Genomic DNA, 20461 nt, shown 5'->3' on the forward strand with positions numbered 1-20461 from the left:
GGCATCCACACCATGGCAGTGACAGGCAATCTTCATGCAGACTTCAATAACCCGTTGAAAGATTCTGACACATTTGTAGTCAGAATTCCCCATCTTCTGCCGCCATCCGCATGCAAAGTCCACTTGTCAAGCTCATGTCGCATTAACCAACGATAGGCTCCTTCGTCTTCCTGCCTGATAGATTCCATGCGCCTCCTGAATTTACACTCTTGGTGATTTGTTGCAACCATCCACATTAAATCATGCAAATCCTTGTTGGGATATGCCTTCTGTAAATTGGCCTTCAGGTGCCTCACACAGTAACAGTGGTAGGCATACGGTTCCTGCCATGCACGCAAATTCTGTACAGAACTTAAAATACCACTATGTCGATCATATATTAGACAAATACCTGAACGTTGTTTGATAACGTGCTCTTTCAAGTGGTTCAAAAATAGTGTCCACGTCTCTTGGCTTTCATTGGCACAAATAGCAAAAGCTAAGGAAAATATACTTCCATTAGCATCTACTGCAACGACGATCAACAACTTAATATCATACTTTCCATAGACATGAGTGTCGTTTATGGATATTACAGGGCGACAATGCACAAAACCATCAATTGCTGGTTTAAATGCCCAGAACACGTATCTGAATATATATTCTGGTATTTCCGGACTCTGCTCAAGCTTCCATTCAACAACAGTCCCGGGGTTAAAGTGTTGCAATGTGGCCATGTACCTGGGTAGAGATGCAAATGACTTATCCCAATTACCATAAATAATTTCAAACGCACGTTTGCTCCCGAGAAATGCCTTTCTTTTGGTAATGGTGCATACATATTCCTGGTGGATGGATGTAATACACTCTTTGATCTTGTACCTCATGGACGCTTCAATGTATGAAATCAAGACAAGAGAAATCAAGTCAACATCCAAGTTGAAGTGATTCCCACTGAATGTGTCCATTTCATAATTGTGGGTGCCAATATATTTACCCACAACCCACATATTTGTTTTCTTCTTCGCACGTAGCATTCAATTACAACCCGTAAACCATCTACGGCAAACAACCTTGTATACATCCGGAGTTGACTCTCATACCGTCATCTCACGACACTCTTTTACGTTGTGCATTTTCGCCGCCCTGCTTAGGTGTGCTTTATCAAGAAAAAACATGCCCTTTGCCTGGTGGGGGAAGGGAAGGAGACGAGTTTAATATGTAGGTATAACGCTTTTTATAATAAACAACGCTATACCTGACCGTCTTTTCATATTGACCATTAAGGTATAGCGCCCTTTAAAATGACGCTATATGTATTTTGGTCACTAACTTTTTTTTCCACCTATTTTTGTGTCTTGAGTCCAAAAATATATTATTTTTATTCCGGTCACACTTTTGTAATATATAAGATTCAAACTTATGTACTCCAATATTTGCGATAGTACTAGCCATGGGTTTAGCAACCCAGTTAGGCAAACTACTGCAATAGGCAGTAGTAGCGGTTCTAATGGAACACATATAGGTGTTTCTATGCACGGCTCCCTGTACTTGTTTACTAGTTATAATATAGTACTATAACCTTTCATGATCAAAACAAAAAAAACAACAACATAATTAATAAATAAAATACTAAATTCGATCATAATTATAGATTTGTTTGTAAAATAAAATACCAATTTTGTCATTGTAGATAAATATATTTTTTCATAAAAAAGTAGTTACAAAGGTAATGATTTATCAATTATTTAAAAGTAACAATATAACTGGTAAATAAAATACTAAATTCAATCATAATCATAGATTTATTTGTAAAGTCAAATTTCGATTTTGTCTTTGTAGATAAGCACGCTTGCTCATAAGAAATGGAGAAACAAAGATCAATGACTTACCAATTACTTAAAACTAACAACATAACTGATAAATAAAATACTAAATTCGACCATAACCATAGAATGATTTTTTATTTTTAGAATCAAATCTCGCTTTTGTCTTTGTAGATACGCTTTTCAGAAGAAATCAAACACTTACCAATTATTTAAAAGTAACCAAATATTTACGAAGTTCGATTATATTTGTAGATTGGTTTTTAAAATCAAATCTCAATTTTATCTTTGTAGATGTGTGTGTGTATATATATATTAATAAGAAATTAATAATTTTCCAATAATTGTAAAGTAATAACATAAGGTAAACAAAATACTAAATTCGATCATAATCATTAGATTAATTTGTAAAATCAAATTTCAATTTTGTCTTTATAGATAAATTTGTTCGTTCATAAAAAATAACAATGATCAATGACTAATCAATTATTTAAATTAACAACAAAACTAGTGAATTAAATAATGGAGTACTACTTAATATAACATTTTAGCTAATAATATTTGCACGAAGGATTATCTAAATGAAACTCAATGGTATAGTACAACCTAGATGTTTTCACATTTCACTATTTACTGAGTTCCACACTGTCACATTGCAAAGCTTCTTGGGCACGACATTTGACATTCATGTCAATTCCAAGACAATTAAACAAAGAGCCACTCTCATCGCAACCCAAGAAAAGAGAAAAAGAATTTGCACATTGTTAATAGCGAGTGCATGTTTTTTCATTCAAACTACACATATATCAATTAATCATCTGCGTTTCAATCCTAATCGTTTTATTTCAGTAGTGGGAAGAATTTGTTAGTTTAGTCGAACTAACTTTTTTTCTTCAAATTTATATCTTGTTGGATCGTCTTTACAAGTCGTTGACGTTATGCTTTAGTTAAACATGTTACAATAAAATACTCAAGAATTTAAGGTTCTCTAACATTATATATTCTGGTTACTTCTACGATTATAAAATTCCTAAATAGATAAAAAAGAACTTCATCAAATAGATGTACCAGCTTAACTAAATTTTATTAGCAACTAATTGATAATTTTTCATAATTTTATATTCATAGTGCAAGAACAATAATTATAAGAATTTTTTACTTTCACAAACTTAATCTTTTAAGTATATATTCTTCATTTTTAGAAAATAAATCCGAACCTTTAAGAAGAGTTTAAATGTTTTTACCTTTCTACATCACCCAATAGTGGTCCCAGCATTTGTCCTTATTAATTTCTTGCAATATAAATATGCTTTCCCGCCGCACAACTTCCTAGTCCTTTTTCTCTTCTCAACACACACTCTCTTTCTCTCTCTCTCCAGGGAAAAGGGACACTAGTCGGTAGTCACAACCGTTAAGTGTTTCGTCCCCTTTTCTCTTGCAAAAACCCTAATTTCTAAGTATTATCTCTTCCATTTCACCATTTCAGTGAAAAAATGAAGCTCCGTTCTTTCCCTTCTTCGTCTTCGATCAAAGGTTCGCTCAAAGTCTTTTCTTTCACTCCCTTTTTTTTATTTCTAGTCCTCTATCTATACATGTGCGATCATACACTTTTTCCTTTTCTTTTGGTGTGATTTTACTTATTTTTATTTTTTTTCTTGGAGTTTTTACTGATTGCTCGAGCAAATTGGAAATTATTTAGTCTTAGAAATGAAATGGATGTGCACAGAGAAATTGGTATAGAAGATTAAGTAATAAGGGGTTGATTTGTGATTAGTGATTAAGGGTTAAGGAAGTTCTGTTTTCTGTTGTCCCCAATCCATAGAAATGCATGAGTCTATTTTGTTTCAAAAATTCCATTTTTTTTTCTTTTTGTTTCAAATTTAGTCTTGAAATGGAATGGATGTGAATAAGAGGAACTAATATAGAGGATATATATACCCAAGTGGGGTGACTTGGCAGTTGAAGAGTTGGAGGGGATTTTTACTGATTGTAGAAATCCTTTTTAATTACATTCCCAAGCCTCGTGGATAGAGTTTCCTGGTATTTGTGTTGATAGGAGGTAGCAAGTATATGGAGATTAGTCAAGCGTGTCCTACACCACCATTATTGTAAAAAAATGTTTTGACCCTAACTGACTTGTGATTAAGGATCAAGGGGTTGATTGATTGAGTGATTGAACTGAGATGGTTGTCTTCTGTAATGTTTCAAAAGGAAGTCTTTTTTGAGTTTGTCCCCATCCTTAGAAACAAATGGACCTATTTTGTTTAAAAGAATTCATTTTTAATTTTTAATTTTTTTTTGGTGTGTGATAAAGCATTTGAAGGGGAGCCTTGGCACAACGATAAAAGTTGCCGCCGAGTGATCAGGAGGTAATGGGTTCAAACCGCGGAAACAACGTCTGTGTACATACACCAATGTGGTCCAGCCCTTTCCTAGACCCCACGCATAGTGGGTGCTTAGTGCACCAGGCTGCCCTGTGTGTGATAAAGTATTTCTGTTGCATGGCATGTGTTATACATATCTATATCCTATATGTATGTGTTTGTATATAAGGTAAATGATGTGGTTGGACTTGAATGTGAATTGTGAAAGTAGGAGAAGGAAGCTACCAATATCAGGATAGCTCTGATGAGGATGATTTTCTTCCTATGTCTTCGGATTCAGATTACATCGGAAGCAGTGACGAAGGTATTATTCTATATAACTTTGATTCTTCATGCAAATGTTATCTGTTTACAATACGGAATTGATATGTCCTCAATTTGGTCTTTTCTAATTGTTGCGACTACAGAGACATTTTTACAGCATGCTGGGATTTTCTTTTAGCTGATGCATGATGCTTACATATTTCCCATTGGCTACGTTTAGAACTCATGCAGACAAACATGGATGTGCCTTTGAATAGCACATGAGCGGTTAATTATATGATTGTACTAATTTGTTTCATTGTCTTTGCAGATGAAGATATATTTAATTTGTTGAGGGAATCCCAAACTAATGGAGTTCTTGATAATGATTACAGTGAGGAAGTTTTGTCCAATATAATAAAAAGAAGGAAAGTAGGATCCTCTAGAAAGAGGGGCAGTAGGAATATCAAATCAAAGGAAGAGCAGGTAGACGAGGAGCATGTAGATTGGATGATGAATGAAGTAGGATGTGGGGTTGAAGTAGATAGTGGCTACCTTCTATTGATGGGGAGGATAGAGGATAGGAAGAAGAACCGTGACAAGAATAAAAAGAAGAGACCCACTTTGATGTGGGAGATCTGGGAAGAAGAGAACGATCGGTGGATGGCTGAAAACTATACAAATGATTTAGACTTGGATTGTCAGAACGGGTTGGTGAATGAAACTGCTGAGACACCATCAGATTTGCTCATGCCGTTGCTGAGGTACCAGAAAGAGTGGTTGGCTTGGGCATTGAAGCAAGAAGAATCTACTGCTAGAGGCGGTGTTCTTGCCGATGAGATGGGGATGGGAAAGACTGTTCAAGCTATAGCTCTTGTGCTTGCTAAACGCGAATTAGGGCAAGCAATTTCTGAATCCAGTTTACCGCCATCTGCCCCTTGTACTTCCCAGGAGCTCCCAGCAGTGAAAGGAACTCTTGTTATATGTCCTGTTGTTGCTGTGATTCAGTGGGTCAGTGAGATTGACCGCTTTACCACTAAAGGAAGCAACAAAATTCTTGTTTATCATGGTGCAAACAGGGAGAAAAATATCCACAAATTCGCAGAATATGATTTTGTTATCACCACATACTCCACAGTGGAGGCTGAGTATAGGAAAAATGTGATGCCACCAAAAGAAAAATGCCAGTGGTGTGGAAAATCTTTTTATGAACAAAAGTTGTCTGTTCACCAAAGATACTTCTGTGGGCCAGATGCTGTTAGAACTGCTAAGCAATCAAAGCAGGAGAGGAAGAAGTTAAAGCCTGGAGGAAAGATGTCAAAGCTGAAAAAAGAATCTATTAAAGGCAAGGCTAAGACAGACAGTGATTCAGAGATTGAGACAGGTAGTAAAAGAGGTCGTGGGAAGGGCGTGAAGCGCAAGATCAAGACAGATGCTGGTTCTATTGATGATGCAACCGGTGTTGATCAAGATATGATCACGAGGAAGTCAATTTTGCACTCTGTAAAATGGAACCGTATAATTTTGGATGAGGTAATCATGCATAAATAGAGTCATAGACTTGCACATTCGTTTAGATATTGTCGCTTTCTTTGGTTGGCATCTTCGTGAAGTTCACATTTATAGTTTTCTCTGATGTTCATGAAACTTGTTGGTTTCCCTAGATATGGTTCTCATTTGCTTTTCTTTCACTTTCTTCCTGTAAGCATTCATCCTCCTATATTGGTAAGTTGTAGTTCCAAGATCAGTTTTCTTCCAGACAATCAAGCTATTCATAAAGTATGTAAAGGTGGAATCTAGGGATCAAAATGGTGATTTTTTAAGGAGCTACAGAATGAAGATTGGTGCGGTGCATATGAAACTGATTTAGCTAACTGCTTTAACACTCTGGGTGAAAGCTTGCACGTATTATACAAGGCTTGACGTAATCATCCTTTAGAATAAAGAGAGAATGAAAAGTGTCTGTCATTGTCCTGAAGCACATTGCAATACTCAATTGCTCATGATATGAAACTTTTATGTGCAATCTAGTTTGGGATTCCTACCCTTATTTTTCTTTTTTGACTAGGTAGTGTTAATTTTGGTCTTCATAGTGAAGCATGTGCATTCTATTCTCTGTTTGCTAACTTATTGCATTTTGTGGCGTAGGCCCATTATGTGAAAGATAGACGCTGCAATACTGCAAGAGCTATTTTTGCGTTAGAATCTTCTTATAAGTGGGCGTTAAGCGGTACTCCCCTCCAGAACCGTGTAGGAGAGTTGTACTCACTTGTAAGTTTCTTGTTATTAATGCTCTCTTGTCGACGTTGTCGTTAACGTACTGTGAAACTAAATACATGCTTTACTTTTGGACAGGTTCGTTTCCTGCAAATGATTCCTTACTCGTACTACTTCTGCAAAGATTGTGATTGCAGAGTGTTGGACTATAGGTAGACTTAAAGCTTCTTTCTGATCTTTGCACCTAACCTGGTTGGAGAAAGAAACATATTTCTCGAGATTTATTTTACTTTTACTCTGTTATTTCTTTACGTTTTTAGCAGAGAATATGTCATACAATATGTTTCAATGACTGTTGAAGTTTTTCTTACTTGAATCTCTTTTTCTTTTTTGACTTTCGGTGAAATCTCTTGTATTCTGTTTCCTTTGACATTTATATTTGTCGTAGCTCAACCGACTGCCCACATTGCCCCCACAAATCTGTTCGGCACTTTTGTTGGTGGAATAAAGTAAGTATGAAATTCATATAATTATTTTGGTGCTTCCTTTTATTACTGAGAAAAAGAGATTTGCTAACATAGAGGTTGGTACATCTTCTGTTTCTAGTATATTGCCTCACCCATACAATCTCAAGGGAATCGTGGGACTGGTAGAGATGCGATGGTTTTGTTGAAACACAAAATTTTGAAAAGCATATTGCTAAGACGTACTAAAAAGGGAAGGGCTGCTGATCTTGCACTTCCTCCCAGGATTGTAAGTTCTGTCCCACATTAACGCATTGCTTGAGTTCATAATCATTTTCTCTCCAGTTTAGCTGGTTACTGATTTTCGCGTTCAGGTTACCTTGCGCAAAGATTCTTTGGATGTTAAAGAAGAAGACTATTACACATCACTGTACAATGAAAGTCAGGCACAATTTAATACGTATGTCATCTATTTTAATCATTACTTATGCAACTAGACTTTTTTCTTGTTTGAAAGTCATCTTTGCTTTTGCTCTCCGTTTGCTGCTCGTGGTAAAGTTCTCTCATTCAATTAGTTTAACTAGGGAAGCTCATGGTTTTTTCCTTGTGTGTTATTTTTCTTTGAGGGTGTGGAGGTTGAGGATTAGGGTAGAAGATTAGTAGGTAGTCGTGCGTTTCTCCTTGTCTTCATTAGTTCGATAGTATTAGTGTTAGTGTGGTACCCTTTTTATCGTGAGTTTGCTATTATCGCATATCTTGTTCTGTTATTACTTGACATCAGTACTTCCTTACTTTGCTATTAGTGCTCCTTTCATATTCTCTATTGCTATCTTGGATTTAGTTCTCTAAATATATTGTCTTGCTATTACTTGCTTTCGGCACTTCTTTCATATTCTCTATTGCTATCTTCGATTTAGTTTTCTAAATATATTGTCTTGCTATGACTTGCTATCAGCGCTTCTTCCATTTCCATCTTCTTTAGCCGAGGGTCTATCGGAAAGTCTCTCTGCCCTTCTAGGGTAGGGGGTAGGGGTAAGGCTGCGTACATCCTACCCTCCCTAGACCCCATTTGTGGGATTACACAGGGTTGTTGTTGTTGTTGCTGTTGTTATTTTTCTTTGGTCTTTGGATTGACTACTCGCATGGTTTGTGTTTCATCTGATTGCTGTGTGTTAAGTCATCCTGGACGATACAGGCGTTTATTTCTTGGAAATCCTGAAAAATAATCATCTTACATCTTTTCTCTGGAAAATGCTCAATACCTGCTACTTTTACCTTGTGAAAAGTTAAAAATGAGCGCCGGAATAAGCATTGTATTTTTTCCTTACTGCTATATTGTTTTATTCCTGATGTATTTTGGTGCAGATACATTCAAGCTGGTACTCTGATGAATAACTATGCTCACATTTTTGATCTACTCACACGCCTGCGACAGGTATGAAGATCATGTTTTCAATCTGAACTGTTCTGGATAATGTATTGGTACCTGCATTTATTAGCTTTAGTTGTGAATGACAGTCTGTTGCTGCTATTGGTTAATTGTTAAACCTTCAAACGATGGATCTAATGCATTTCTTTCTTTTCTAGAAGAAACATATTGATACACCCTTATCAAAAAAAAAAAAGAAACATATTGATACATCTGTATCCATTGTGATAAAAGCACTAAACCATGGAAATGAAATATTTGATGTTGTTAATGGGTGAAAATCTTGTAGTACTGCAAAACTTGGAGCAATTAATTCTCACAAAGACGAAAGCCTTAGATTTCCAAAAACTTAGAGAAACCATCAAAAACAAGAATTGTAAACTACTTGGCAACTCTGCTTCTACAGAATAGCATTGACAGCACTTGGGATCCAAGGGCAAGGTCAGCGCACTCTTTCCCAACTTGGCCAGTGATTGCATCCTTTGAATTCACAATCACTCCAGCATTATCTTAAAAGTACATGTAAACACCGTCCTTTCTACCCCATAGTTTGCGAACAATAATTGCAGGCATAACTTTCTTAAGATCTGGCTTACCTTTCTTGACAGTGGCCATAACCATGTGTCCAACATAAGCTGAAGGTAACCTGTTAAGCCTTCCACTGATCCCTTTCACGGAAATAATTACTTGTTCTTCGCACCAGTGTTACTAGCAGTTCAACATCGCCACTACTGGCAAACCTAGCACATCCTGAACTTCTCGTCCTCATTTCGACATTGTGGACGTCGCTGTCCCTATGTTTCCTCTCAAAAAATGAAGAGTGAATCTAATGCATTTTTAATGATTTGAATCATATTATTTGGGGCAAATTCAAGAGATGTAGTTTAAATTTTCTTACTGGAGATATAGTTTTATACTTCAATTATTAGGATCATTTTTTGATAACCTCATTTGTTAGGATCACTTGGTTCGTAGTATTAGCCTCTGAATTAGGCTGGATAGAGTTACCTGCTGTTTGTTACAAGTCTGGGTCAGAACAAATTATCTGCAATCACCAAATAAAGTATACCTGGGAAGGTATAATATTATAGTTCAGGATGCTAGTCCCCTGTGAATCTAGGTGAAAAAAACATGCTCCTCAATTATGAATAGAAATTCTGTTGATATTTCTTCCTCTTTTCTTTTCCTTCTTCCTTTCTCTTCAATTACTTCCTTACCCAATTTGTTTTCTAAATATTCTGGAAAACATATCTGAAAACAAATAGCAAAGCTTTTTGATTTAGTAAACCAAACCAGTATTCAAGAAACCAACTGAAAGTTGGTGGTCCCAAAAATAGAAACCAACTCAAGTCAGTTTTGAAAAAGCAAATTAATTTTGATTTCTAGTCAAACTCAACTTAATGGTTATTGGAACACGACCTAATCCAAACAAGCAACATGTTTAAAGCTAAGTCTTCCAAAATAGCTGAACCAAAGCAATTTCAAATGCCACTCTATTCCTCTCTGACTACTGTCCAGTCTGCTCAAGTGTTTTCCTCCCTTCCGCAGCATCTATTGCAGTTTTGTCCTCACCTGCCACGGCTGCTTGAGTCTAGATCAGTGTTGACATTCCTCCCCCATCTCGCATCATTTATATTCCTCCTTAAGCATTTTTTCGGTAATATTTTTACTATATCTTTTATTCACCGTTTATTTTTACCTTCAATATTTTTGTATATTCTTGCTTTTTCCTTTTTTTGAATCCATTTTTTTTTGGCATGTACTTTCTTTCAATTTTACTAATCTCTTTTTCCTTTCTCCATTGTTTTCTGTACTTAATTTTTTCTTGTAATATTTTCATTACTATTCTTTTTATATGATAAAGTGTAAAACTTCACCCATGAACCCCCCTACTACTGTACCAAGGAGTCCAACATGATTTTCTACTATGTTTCCTCGGTTACTCAAACCCTCGTTCATATGATTGGAGGTGGTGGGAGTTCCCCACTAGGCTATGCATCCCTTATCTGTAATATTTACATGATGTCTTATTGAATTTAAGTTTGTGTAAGTGAATGCAGTATTTGGATGACAAATCAATGAAAAAGGAGAACATTATGTGACAAAAATTTAAGATGCTAAACTCACTGTTGGTTTGGATCATATGAAATCTGCCTGATACGTAATCTAGTGTGGCGAAATGTTAGACAAGGATTCCCATCTGGCCTACGGCCCCCTTGTTAATAATTTAACTTTGATGGACACAATCCTGCAATGTCCTTGTTTAGTTAAATGGCACTTATGCAATAGCATGTCATACGTCAAATTGCATATACAGAAAGTGTTTTCTGAAACTCTTTTCATATTGAAGTACCGATTTGTTATTCTTATTTTTATTTCCTAGATTAAAGAAGTATCATGCAAGAACAAGAACGAGCTTTAACTTCGTTAGTCTTCTTTGTGATTGCAAGTGGGTACTCTGATTATTTTGCTCTTTTAAGCATGCTGTGGCCCAAGATTTTCTGTATTTGGGATGTTGTCCTCCATTACATGACCTTATATACAAACCTTGCCTTCTCCTGTTGCATCTTCTGAAGTTCCGTGATAAATGTAGGTCCTTAATAAAATAAACAGTTCAAACTTCTTGTAGTAAAGCGCACAATTTGACTTTCTATGATATTCATGCTTCTATCTTAAAAATGATCACTTTGCAAAACTTTGCTTGTATTTGATTGATTTTGTTTTTACTTTATTTTATTTCTGGTCTGACCGCAGGCAGTTGATCATCCTTACCTTGTGGTATACTCTAGTACTGCTTTGGCTAGAAGTGGAAACACTGATGATTCTGGCTATGCTGAACAACCATGTGGTTTATGTCATGATCCAGTAGAAGATCCAGTTGTGAGTTTGCATCCCCTCCCCCTTTCATTAGAAAAGAAAGGCAAAAACGGAACAAGCTCATCAAGAAATTGGATTTGATGGTGTTCGTACTTGCACTACATTAATATTTTGTATACTATATGATTGATATTTCAAATCTTAATGTGGCCATATTTCTCATAATTTGCATCTACTGTGTTCCTTTTTTTAAAAGCTACTCCTAATAGCTTCTCAAGTCTTTTTGTAAGTGCCTGAGCTTCTGCAAATTCTTTTCCAGCACTGTATGAAATACACTCAATTTTTTACTAGAAGTGCTTTTAGGAATGCCTTTTACACCTAAAAGGACTTCATAAAACTTGTGAACTTTATGATCTGAATTCTTGTACCTCATTTCTTGACAAGCTAAAATGCTTTGAATTTCTTAACTATTATTCTGCTGTTTGAACCAGCTTTCTTATAAAACTGTGCGTCTCTTTTGACTATGGCAGGTTGCTTCTTGCACACATGTCTTTTGCAAGTCATGTCTGATAGATTTTTCTGCAAGCGTGGGGCAAGTGTCATGCCCTTCATGTTCTAAACCACTTACAGTGGATTTCACTGCAAATGAGAAGGGGGATCAGAAAACTAAACCGCATGTCAAAGGGTTTAGGTCATCAAGTATACTGAACAGAATTCGTCTTAATGATTTCCAGACAAGCACAAAAATAGATGCTTTGGTATAAGATTACTGTCCCATCAATAACTATATTTTATCTTGCCTTTCTCTTTTGCTTTATGATTTTCTTTTCCTCTCACAAAGAGTACTAGGGGCTGCTATACTGCATCATTTGCAGGCACTAAATATATTTCCTAAGACTCCTATACCATCTAACTTACCAGATATAGTACCTAGATGATGTTGTGCATGTAGAAGTTCAGGATGATACTTTCTGTCTTTCTAGATTGTTTCTTGGTGAATTTGCTTGATAGGCACCTAGGAAAATTGAGAATTTCTTGTCAGGTTCGGTTGTGTGCTAACTTGGGAACAGATGAGGTCTATGGAAGATCTGCTTGCCATTTGTCAATGTTGCATCAAATATTGCCCCCATTTTGAAGTGGAAACTAATTGAGGAATAATAAATTCTCTTTGTGGTCTCATTGTTATTTATATCCTTTGACATTTTGGCTTAGATTCTTCTAATATTATTCTTGTGAATATTTACAGTACCTCTGTTATGGTAGCAAGAACCCCTATGTGAAGTGTTAAGGTGAACTTTGTATGTGAAGTGTATGCTTCATTCTCATTACTTGTTTTATTTGGTTCTAGAGAGAAGAAATAAGGTTCATGGTTGAAAGAGATGGTTCTGCAAAAGCAATAGTTTTCAGCCAATTCACATCGTTTTTGGATCTGATACACTATTCTCTACAGAAGGTAAGACATTTTATCTTTGTCCCCTTCACACCTATCCCTCCTTTTGCCATCAGTAATTACAGCAAGAAGCATGTCTTGTGTGCATTTGGCAGTCGGGCATCAGTTGTGTTCAATTAGTTGGATCCATGTCTATAACTGCAAGAGATTCTGCAATTACAAGATTTACTGAGGATCCAGATTGCAGGATATTCCTTATGAGCTTAAAAGCTGGAGGTGTTGCCCTCAATCTTACAGTGGCATCACATGTAAGGAGTTTCTTTCCTTTCCCTGTGAATGCGGACTCTTCATTTCTTTTTAAATACCAAGTGGTTTGAATCTATTGTTGCATTATTTCTGCTTTTCAGGTTCCAAATATTTTGCTTCGTTTGAGATATTTTAACTTATCTTCTCTGTGCACCTAAAGAACCAGCTTAGATTCTATATGGACTTGTAATTTTTTGTTTGATGACCTAGACTATTTTCCTTATCGCTCTTCTCTGGAACTTTACTAGGTTTTCTTGATGGATCCTTGGTGGAATCCTGCTGTGGAGCAGCAAGCCCAAGATAGAATCCATCGAATAGGGCAGTATAAACCAATCAGGTGCGTATTTGTGTTTCTTCAACCTGCTATGCCGTTGAAAAGGAACTTATTGTTATTTTCTCATATCTAGGATTGTGAGATTTGTGATTGAGAATACAATTGAGGAGAGGATCCTAAAGTTGCAAGAGAAGAAGGAACTGGTTTTTGAAGGGTAAGTTTGTCCAAATTCATTGAGGTAGTTGCATGTGTATTCAGAGAGTAATTTGATGACTTGTAACTACTACTACAACAACAACGACGGCCCAGTAAATCCAACAACTGGGGTCTGAGGAGGGTAGTGTGTACGCAGACCTTACCCCTACCCCGAAGGAGTAGAGAGGTTGTTTCTGAAAGATCCTCGGCTTAAGAAGACGGAAAAGACGAGAAGAGAAGGGGAGAGACAATAATATTAGTACCATCAGACAGAAACCAAAGAAATAATAACAGCATCATAAGTACTAAAAAATAGTTGAAATGCAATAACAAAACCAGAAAATAAGCCCCGATGTTACGAAAACGAAAGGATAGTGAGAGCACAACATAAACCCCTAGCAGTCTAAGGCCACCCTTATCAAACTAGCCTCACCCCATACTCGACTACGTCCTAACCTATAACCCTAATTTGATGACTTGTAACTGTTGAGTGATTTTCGTAATGTTTCCTTCAGAAGTGATTTCAAGATAAATTCAGAGAATCACATAAATTTTTTCTGCTGTAAAAAAAAAAAAAGGGACCCGCTCGGTGCACTAAGCTCTTGCTATGCACGAGGTCTGGGGAAGGGCCGGACCACAAGGGTTTATTGTACGCAACCTTACCTTGCATTTCTGCAAGAGGCTGTTTCCACGACCGATCAGTGAGAATTTATATAGCCAGCTCCAACTTGTTTGGGATTGAGGTTTAGTTGTTGTCGAGATGTTTACAACTAAAAAATAAGACGGTTGGCTAGGGATTGAAATGGGGCTATACATGGAACGCTCAAATAGGTTGTTTAGGGTTTCTCATTCATATAAGTTGCAAAAATAAACACTCGGATGCATCTCCCCTCGAATCTCATTTGGACAGAAATTATTGACTTTTTTCCGTTTTACTCTTAGCTCCTGATTTCTCTCTTTTACTCGGCCACTCCCTTTTCTCTCTGATGTCCTGACATTCAATATTAATGGTTTTGCAGGACGGTCGGTGGTTCTTCGGAGGCCTTGGGAAAGCTAACAGAGGCAGACTTGAAATTCTTGTTCGTAACCTAATTATATTATGTTCCGTTACTTGGTTCAGTGAGAAAGCTCATTTGATCTTGTTTCGTTTCTTGCTCGAATCTTGTACCTAGTGTGTTGCAAGTAGGAAAAGGCAATACTGCTTTTGATGTATCCAGAGGGAAAGGCTGTCGGTTTTACATCTCCTTGATTTTGTCATGTGCCGGAATTGTAATATATTCATACCAATTTCAGAAGACCTTTTTGGGCAATGCACTCTCTTTTCAGATTAACGAATGGAAGCAGTGTCATATTGTTTTAAGTTAACGAATGATGGTTAGGACACACACAAGAATAGTGCATATCACTTTCATTGTCAATCCTATGACCAACTAACTTACAACCACCAAGATCCACTTCTATCGCTAACTACCTTTGTCAGCCTCCACAATCCCCATCGGAACACCACTGCTATTGCTATAAGTCGAAATTGTTCATGGCATATAAGTCGAAATTGTTGCTAACTATTTCTTTTTTCCTGTGTCTTTTTTATTTAGGCTTTTATCATGAGAATACTCTTTTTTAATTCAACGAAAATAGCACCTCATATATATATATATATATATATATAAAATTCAACTAATTCGAACCCCCGCTTGGAAGTCCAACTTTGACATACATTATTCCAAAAGTATAAATGAAAAAAGTACTCCTACAAATTATTTCATTACATTATTCCAAAAGTATAAATGAAAAAAGTACTCCTACAAATTATTTCATTGTATATTAGAAAGTTTGAAAATCCTTGGCATGTTGATCATCCATGGTGAAGCAGGCATACCCCTTTTTCTTCTTCTTCTTCTTCATGGTAGTAAAGGAAAAATGTAGTTTACACTATGTACCAAAATCTAAATTAATATTTGTATATACATAAGAAATGTTATAAACATATTTAAAGTTTTTGAGAAAACGATTACAAATAAAAAAGATAAATAGGCAAGAAAGAGAAGGAAAAAGAAAAGGTAAACTGGATCCATTGGCTCCAGATTGAAGTCTCTCGTGCTGCGCTACTTTTATTTTTCTTTTATTACATTATGCATGAAAACCATACGAGACAATCTTATATTCAGCTATTATCTTATTTGTACCTCATAATATTAAAATTAATATAATTACAAATCGTATATACCTAATTAAATCATTGTTCACATTTTCATGTTCCGAGGATATCCTATTAATCTTTTCGAGTTCAATCACCAGATTGCTAAACGTGATCTCTTTCATCATTTTTAACTTGCACTTTGTCTCTTTATAATTTATTTTATATGTTTTAATAATATTTATATAATTTTTGAAAAGTTTGTACTACACGTGCAACACACGTGGCCAGAAACTAGTTCCTAATAAAAATAAACAAAGCCTAAGTCTATCCATCTTTAAAATATCGAACGAAAAATAATTTTCCTTTCAAAAAAAATTGAGAAATAGAATAGAGAGAAGTTATATCTATATGTATTTTTTGTGAAGTGTGCATTTAAAAATTAATTTTTAAAGAGTTGAATAGAGAAAAGTTATCTTCACCAACAATACTTGCACCTTAATTTCAAACAAATTAGATCAACAATATGATTCCTCACTATTTACTTTCTTCCTTTTAAGTTCATCTCAAATTTATCTCAATATAATATTATATAAAATTAAAAATAAGAACTCTAAGAAAAAGAACTTCTGCACCTAAGTTCCTTATATTCTACTATTATACAAATTTTCAATTAATTGGTGTCGCTCACGTAAACTTTTTTTTTCATTGTATCATATTTTTGCTAGTTCTCATGGACTCCTGAAGATTGTAGGCTTTGAAGAAAATTTCTCTTCATGTGATTTTCGGCTTACCTTGTCCCCTTTTGATATTTTCACTCATCATACTTTTACACCTACCAATAAGTATATTTAATGTCGTTGTAAGACATAATCAAACCATTTCAAGCGAGTTTCTCTTGTTTAATCCTCTAAGTGTGCTACTTAGACACCTTTGCCAAATGTGGTCATTTTAGACTATTTTCTGTATGATCGCACATCCACTATAGAATTCGAATAAGTATGACACCCGTCTGATGGATATGTTCGACTTTAGATGCCCAACATTCACTCTATATAATATTGCTAGTCTTACAATCGATCTATAAGACTTGTCTTTTGCTTTGGTAGATATCTAATAAGTTATGTGCCTTTTGTTTTGATGATTTAACAAATTTCATGAACTAGATAGGAAACCAGATACAATTCGTTCCTCAGCGTTCAGAGCAACGAGTCAATATCTGGTTCAATTCTCAATGAAATCAGATAAGGGAACATGAGAGGGAACAGATAGAGATCAGTTCCTCCGATCACAGTACATGTCAACTTTAACAGCTATTAAAGCCGTTGCACTGTACACACAATAATACAACAACAATGTTGAAGCATGTCGTATATCAGACACTCCCTTGCATCATCTTTGATGACCTTACACATATATTATCAACACGAGGCAAAGGATTTCACACACACTTGCAAAGACCAAAACATTGATTTTTTCTCTCTCAAGTGTGCCGCCTGCATTCTCTCCAAGGTATTGAAGAACAAAGCAGCAACATAACAAAGGACTAGATTCCAACATTGATTATGTCCTGTGTCCTTTACTATTGTTGTGTCTTTGTCTTGTGTTATTAAATTGTAATTCCTATACAACTTTTTCAGAAGCATTCGTAGGACACCTTTTAAACCATTATTCTTATGGTTGTTTTGACTAGAGTTAGTCGAGTGGTTAGCTTTGTAATAGAGTTATTACAAAGAGGCTTATAATATAGTTATTGTGAGTAGGTGAGGGATTAAGAGTTTAATTCTTAGATTGCAATAGGTTGTAATCTAAAATTTGCTCAGTTAGTGAAGTTGAATCCTACCAGTGTAGGTCATGATTTTTAATCCCGTGAGTTGGGAGTTTTTCATGTAAATATCGTTGTGTTCTTTACTTACTGTTGTGTACCGTGGGAACTGATAGAGAACCAGGTTCTCTATACAGTTTGGTAGACCCTTAGCTTACATCAATTGGTATCAGAGCAGGTCACCAAATTTCAAAGAAGGACAATCAACCTACAGACCACCAAGATTCAATGGCCAATACTATGGCTGGTGGAAGGTAAGAATGCATGACTTTATCATGACAGAAGACTCAGAGTCATGAGATGTTATTTATGATAGACCCCTTGTCCCCATGAAGACCATTGGCGAGGGAACAGATACAGTTCCAAAGACAAAGATGGAATATAATGATGCTGATAGGAAGGCCATCGAGAAAACCTTCAGAGCAAAGAAGATCCTCAATTGTGGCATTGACCAGACGAGTACAACCACATCTCAGCCTGTCAATCTTCCAAGGAGATCTGGGAGGCTCTTCAAGTTTCACATGAGGGAACCACTCAAGTCAAGCAGTCAAAAATCGACATGCTTACTATTGAGCATGAACTCTTCAAGATGAAGGAGGACGAGTCTATCCAATACATGCATACTCCCTTTACCTCCATCATTAATGAGCTTCACTCCCTTGGAGAAATCATTCCAAGGAACAAGCTGGTCAAAAAAATACTTAGTTTCTTAGCAGGTTCCTGGGAGAGCAAAGTCAATGCTATCACAGAAATCAATGATCTACAGAAGTTGACTATTGACAAACTCATTGAAAATCTGAAAACCAATGAGATGAAAAGAAGAAGGATCATGAAAGAAGAGAATCCAAAAAGGAGAAGAACCTGGTTCTCATGGAGGACAACAGTGACTCAAGTGGTGATGACGCTGACATGGCATATCTTACTCGAAGATATCAGAAAATGGCTTGTAGAAATAGAGAAATTTCAAAGAAGGGCAGCTCTAGCAGAAACACTAAAGGATATGATTGTTGTCACATGTACAGAAAGCCAGGACATTTCATCAAAGATTGCCCTCTCCACAAGCAGGACCATTACAAACACAACGCAAATAAGACGGTTAAGAGGAACCCGGTCCCCAACAGGAAGTTCAAGATAAGAGATACCGCTGATAATGTTGTGAAGCAAGCTCTAGATGCCTGGGGATATTCCTCTAGTGAATCTGAGGGTGATGATGAACAAGAAGACACCTCCATGATGGCCGTTGAAAGCGAAGCTGCAGAATATGACTCCATATTTGCACTGATGGCAAAAATCTGATGAGGATGAAGATAATGATGTCAATGAGGTAAACTTTCTAGTTGTTCAAAGAAATTTGAAGTCTTGTTCTCAAAAGAAGCTTGTATCTTTAGCTAATATTTTAATTAATGCTTACCACAATCTCATTAATGATAAAAATATTTTAACTGAGGAAATCAGAGAGATAGAACATGAAAGAAAGGGATTTAGTGGTTGTAGTTGTTGATCTGAAGGAAACAATGGAGGAAATAAAGAAAGAAAATATCCTCTTAAAAAATTCAATGGAAAAAGGCATGAACTCCTTTAAAGGAAAGGAAGTGGCAAGAGAGGCACACCTTAAGCTTGAAAATGAACTCAAAAATGTAAAATTGAGTCTTGTTGCTGAACTTGAAAAGAATAGACAACTTCAAAAAAGATATAAACAGGGTTAAAATGATTTAGATAAATCTCTGAGGCGGACCTGGTCCTTTGATACAATCACTTCTATATATAAAAGTAATGGGGGGAACAAGCAAGGAATCGGGTTCTAAAAGGCTAAAGCTCCCTATAACCCACATAACAAATATGTCATTGTGCCTGATAACTAGCTTTGCACTCAATGTGATAAAATTGGTCATTACAAAGATTCATATAAAGCCGAGTTTCAGTCCCAACAGAAAAACAAAGTTTTTGTTGAAAAGGTATCCACAGCTAAGGAACCTGATTCTCTGGAAAAACAATGTGTGATGCTTGCATGGACAAAAAGAAATCTGATTCGTCTATTCCCTCATTACAAGAGACCCAAACTTGTTTGGATTCCTAAGTATAATATCTGATTCTCTTGTACATGCAGTAGTGAGAGAAAACAGTCAAAGATGGTACATGGATAGTGTTGACGGCCAATTTCGACCCTCCTTTTTAAAATTAATTAATTTATACTTAATAATTTACAATAAGTATTTTGGAAGTGTTTTCTAGTAATAAATACCTATTTTTACAAATTAATTGAGTATTAGTTTTGAAATTAATTATGTATTATTAGTATTATTGTCACGACCCAAAAACCCAATTAGTCGTGATGGCACCTAACCCAACCCGCTAGGTAAGCCAACTAATAACAATCCAATTCAAATGAGATTTACTAAGAGATATAATGATAATATACTGAACTTTTATACAAGAAATTCCCAAGGACTGGTAGTACAAATCATGAGTATTAGTTTTCTAGTAATAAATATTTGGAAGTATTTTCTAGTAATAAATACCTATTTTTACAAATTAATTGAGTATTAGTTTTGAAATTAATTATGTATTATTAGTATTATTGTCACGATCCAAAAACCCAACTAGTCGTGATGGCACCTAACCCAACCCGCTAGGTAAGCTAACTAATAACAATCCAATTCAAATGAGATTTACTAAGAGATATAATGATAATATACTGAACTTTTATATAAGAAATTCCCAAGGACTGGTAGTACAAATCATGAGCTTCTAAGATTTAGAATTTACAAAGCTGGTATGTAATAAATACATCATCTGTTTGAAATATACACGAATAGATTAATAATTCTAAAGCTACCAAGAACAAGTGGCAGCTATGACCGGAACGCAGGTACGTCTTCAATGTCAGCTTCCGCCATACATAGTAATATCAACATCCAAAATCTGCATGCAAGGTGTAGAAGTGTAGTATGAGTACAATCGACCCCATGTACTCA

The 20461-nt window shown here is 35.8% G+C and overlaps 1 protein-coding gene across 1 annotated transcript; it reads left to right on the forward strand.

The window, feature by feature from the left end:
• Window positions 1-3136: 3136 nt before the first annotated feature.
• On the forward strand, window positions 3137-14855 carry LOC104118403 (DNA repair protein RAD16). The gene is made up of 16 exons (XM_009629635.4): window positions 3137-3338; window positions 4401-4493; window positions 4764-5965; window positions 6581-6703; window positions 6788-6861; window positions 7098-7158; window positions 7256-7402; window positions 7488-7573; window positions 8479-8548; window positions 11297-11422; window positions 11890-12117; window positions 12708-12812; window positions 12905-13057; window positions 13304-13392; window positions 13463-13543; window positions 14544-14855. The coding sequence occupies exons 1-16, from the start codon at window positions 3299-3301 to the stop codon at window positions 14614-14616; spliced, it is 2751 nt and encodes a 916-aa protein (XP_009627930.1). The 5' UTR covers window positions 3137-3298; the 3' UTR covers window positions 14617-14855.
• Window positions 14856-20461: the final 5606 nt, after the last annotated feature.

The sequence above is a fragment of the Nicotiana tomentosiformis genome, chromosome 5 (assembly GCF_000390325.3).
Source record: "Nicotiana tomentosiformis chromosome 5, ASM39032v3, whole genome shotgun sequence".
NCBI lineage: Eukaryota > Viridiplantae > Streptophyta > Magnoliopsida > Solanales > Solanaceae > Nicotiana > Nicotiana tomentosiformis.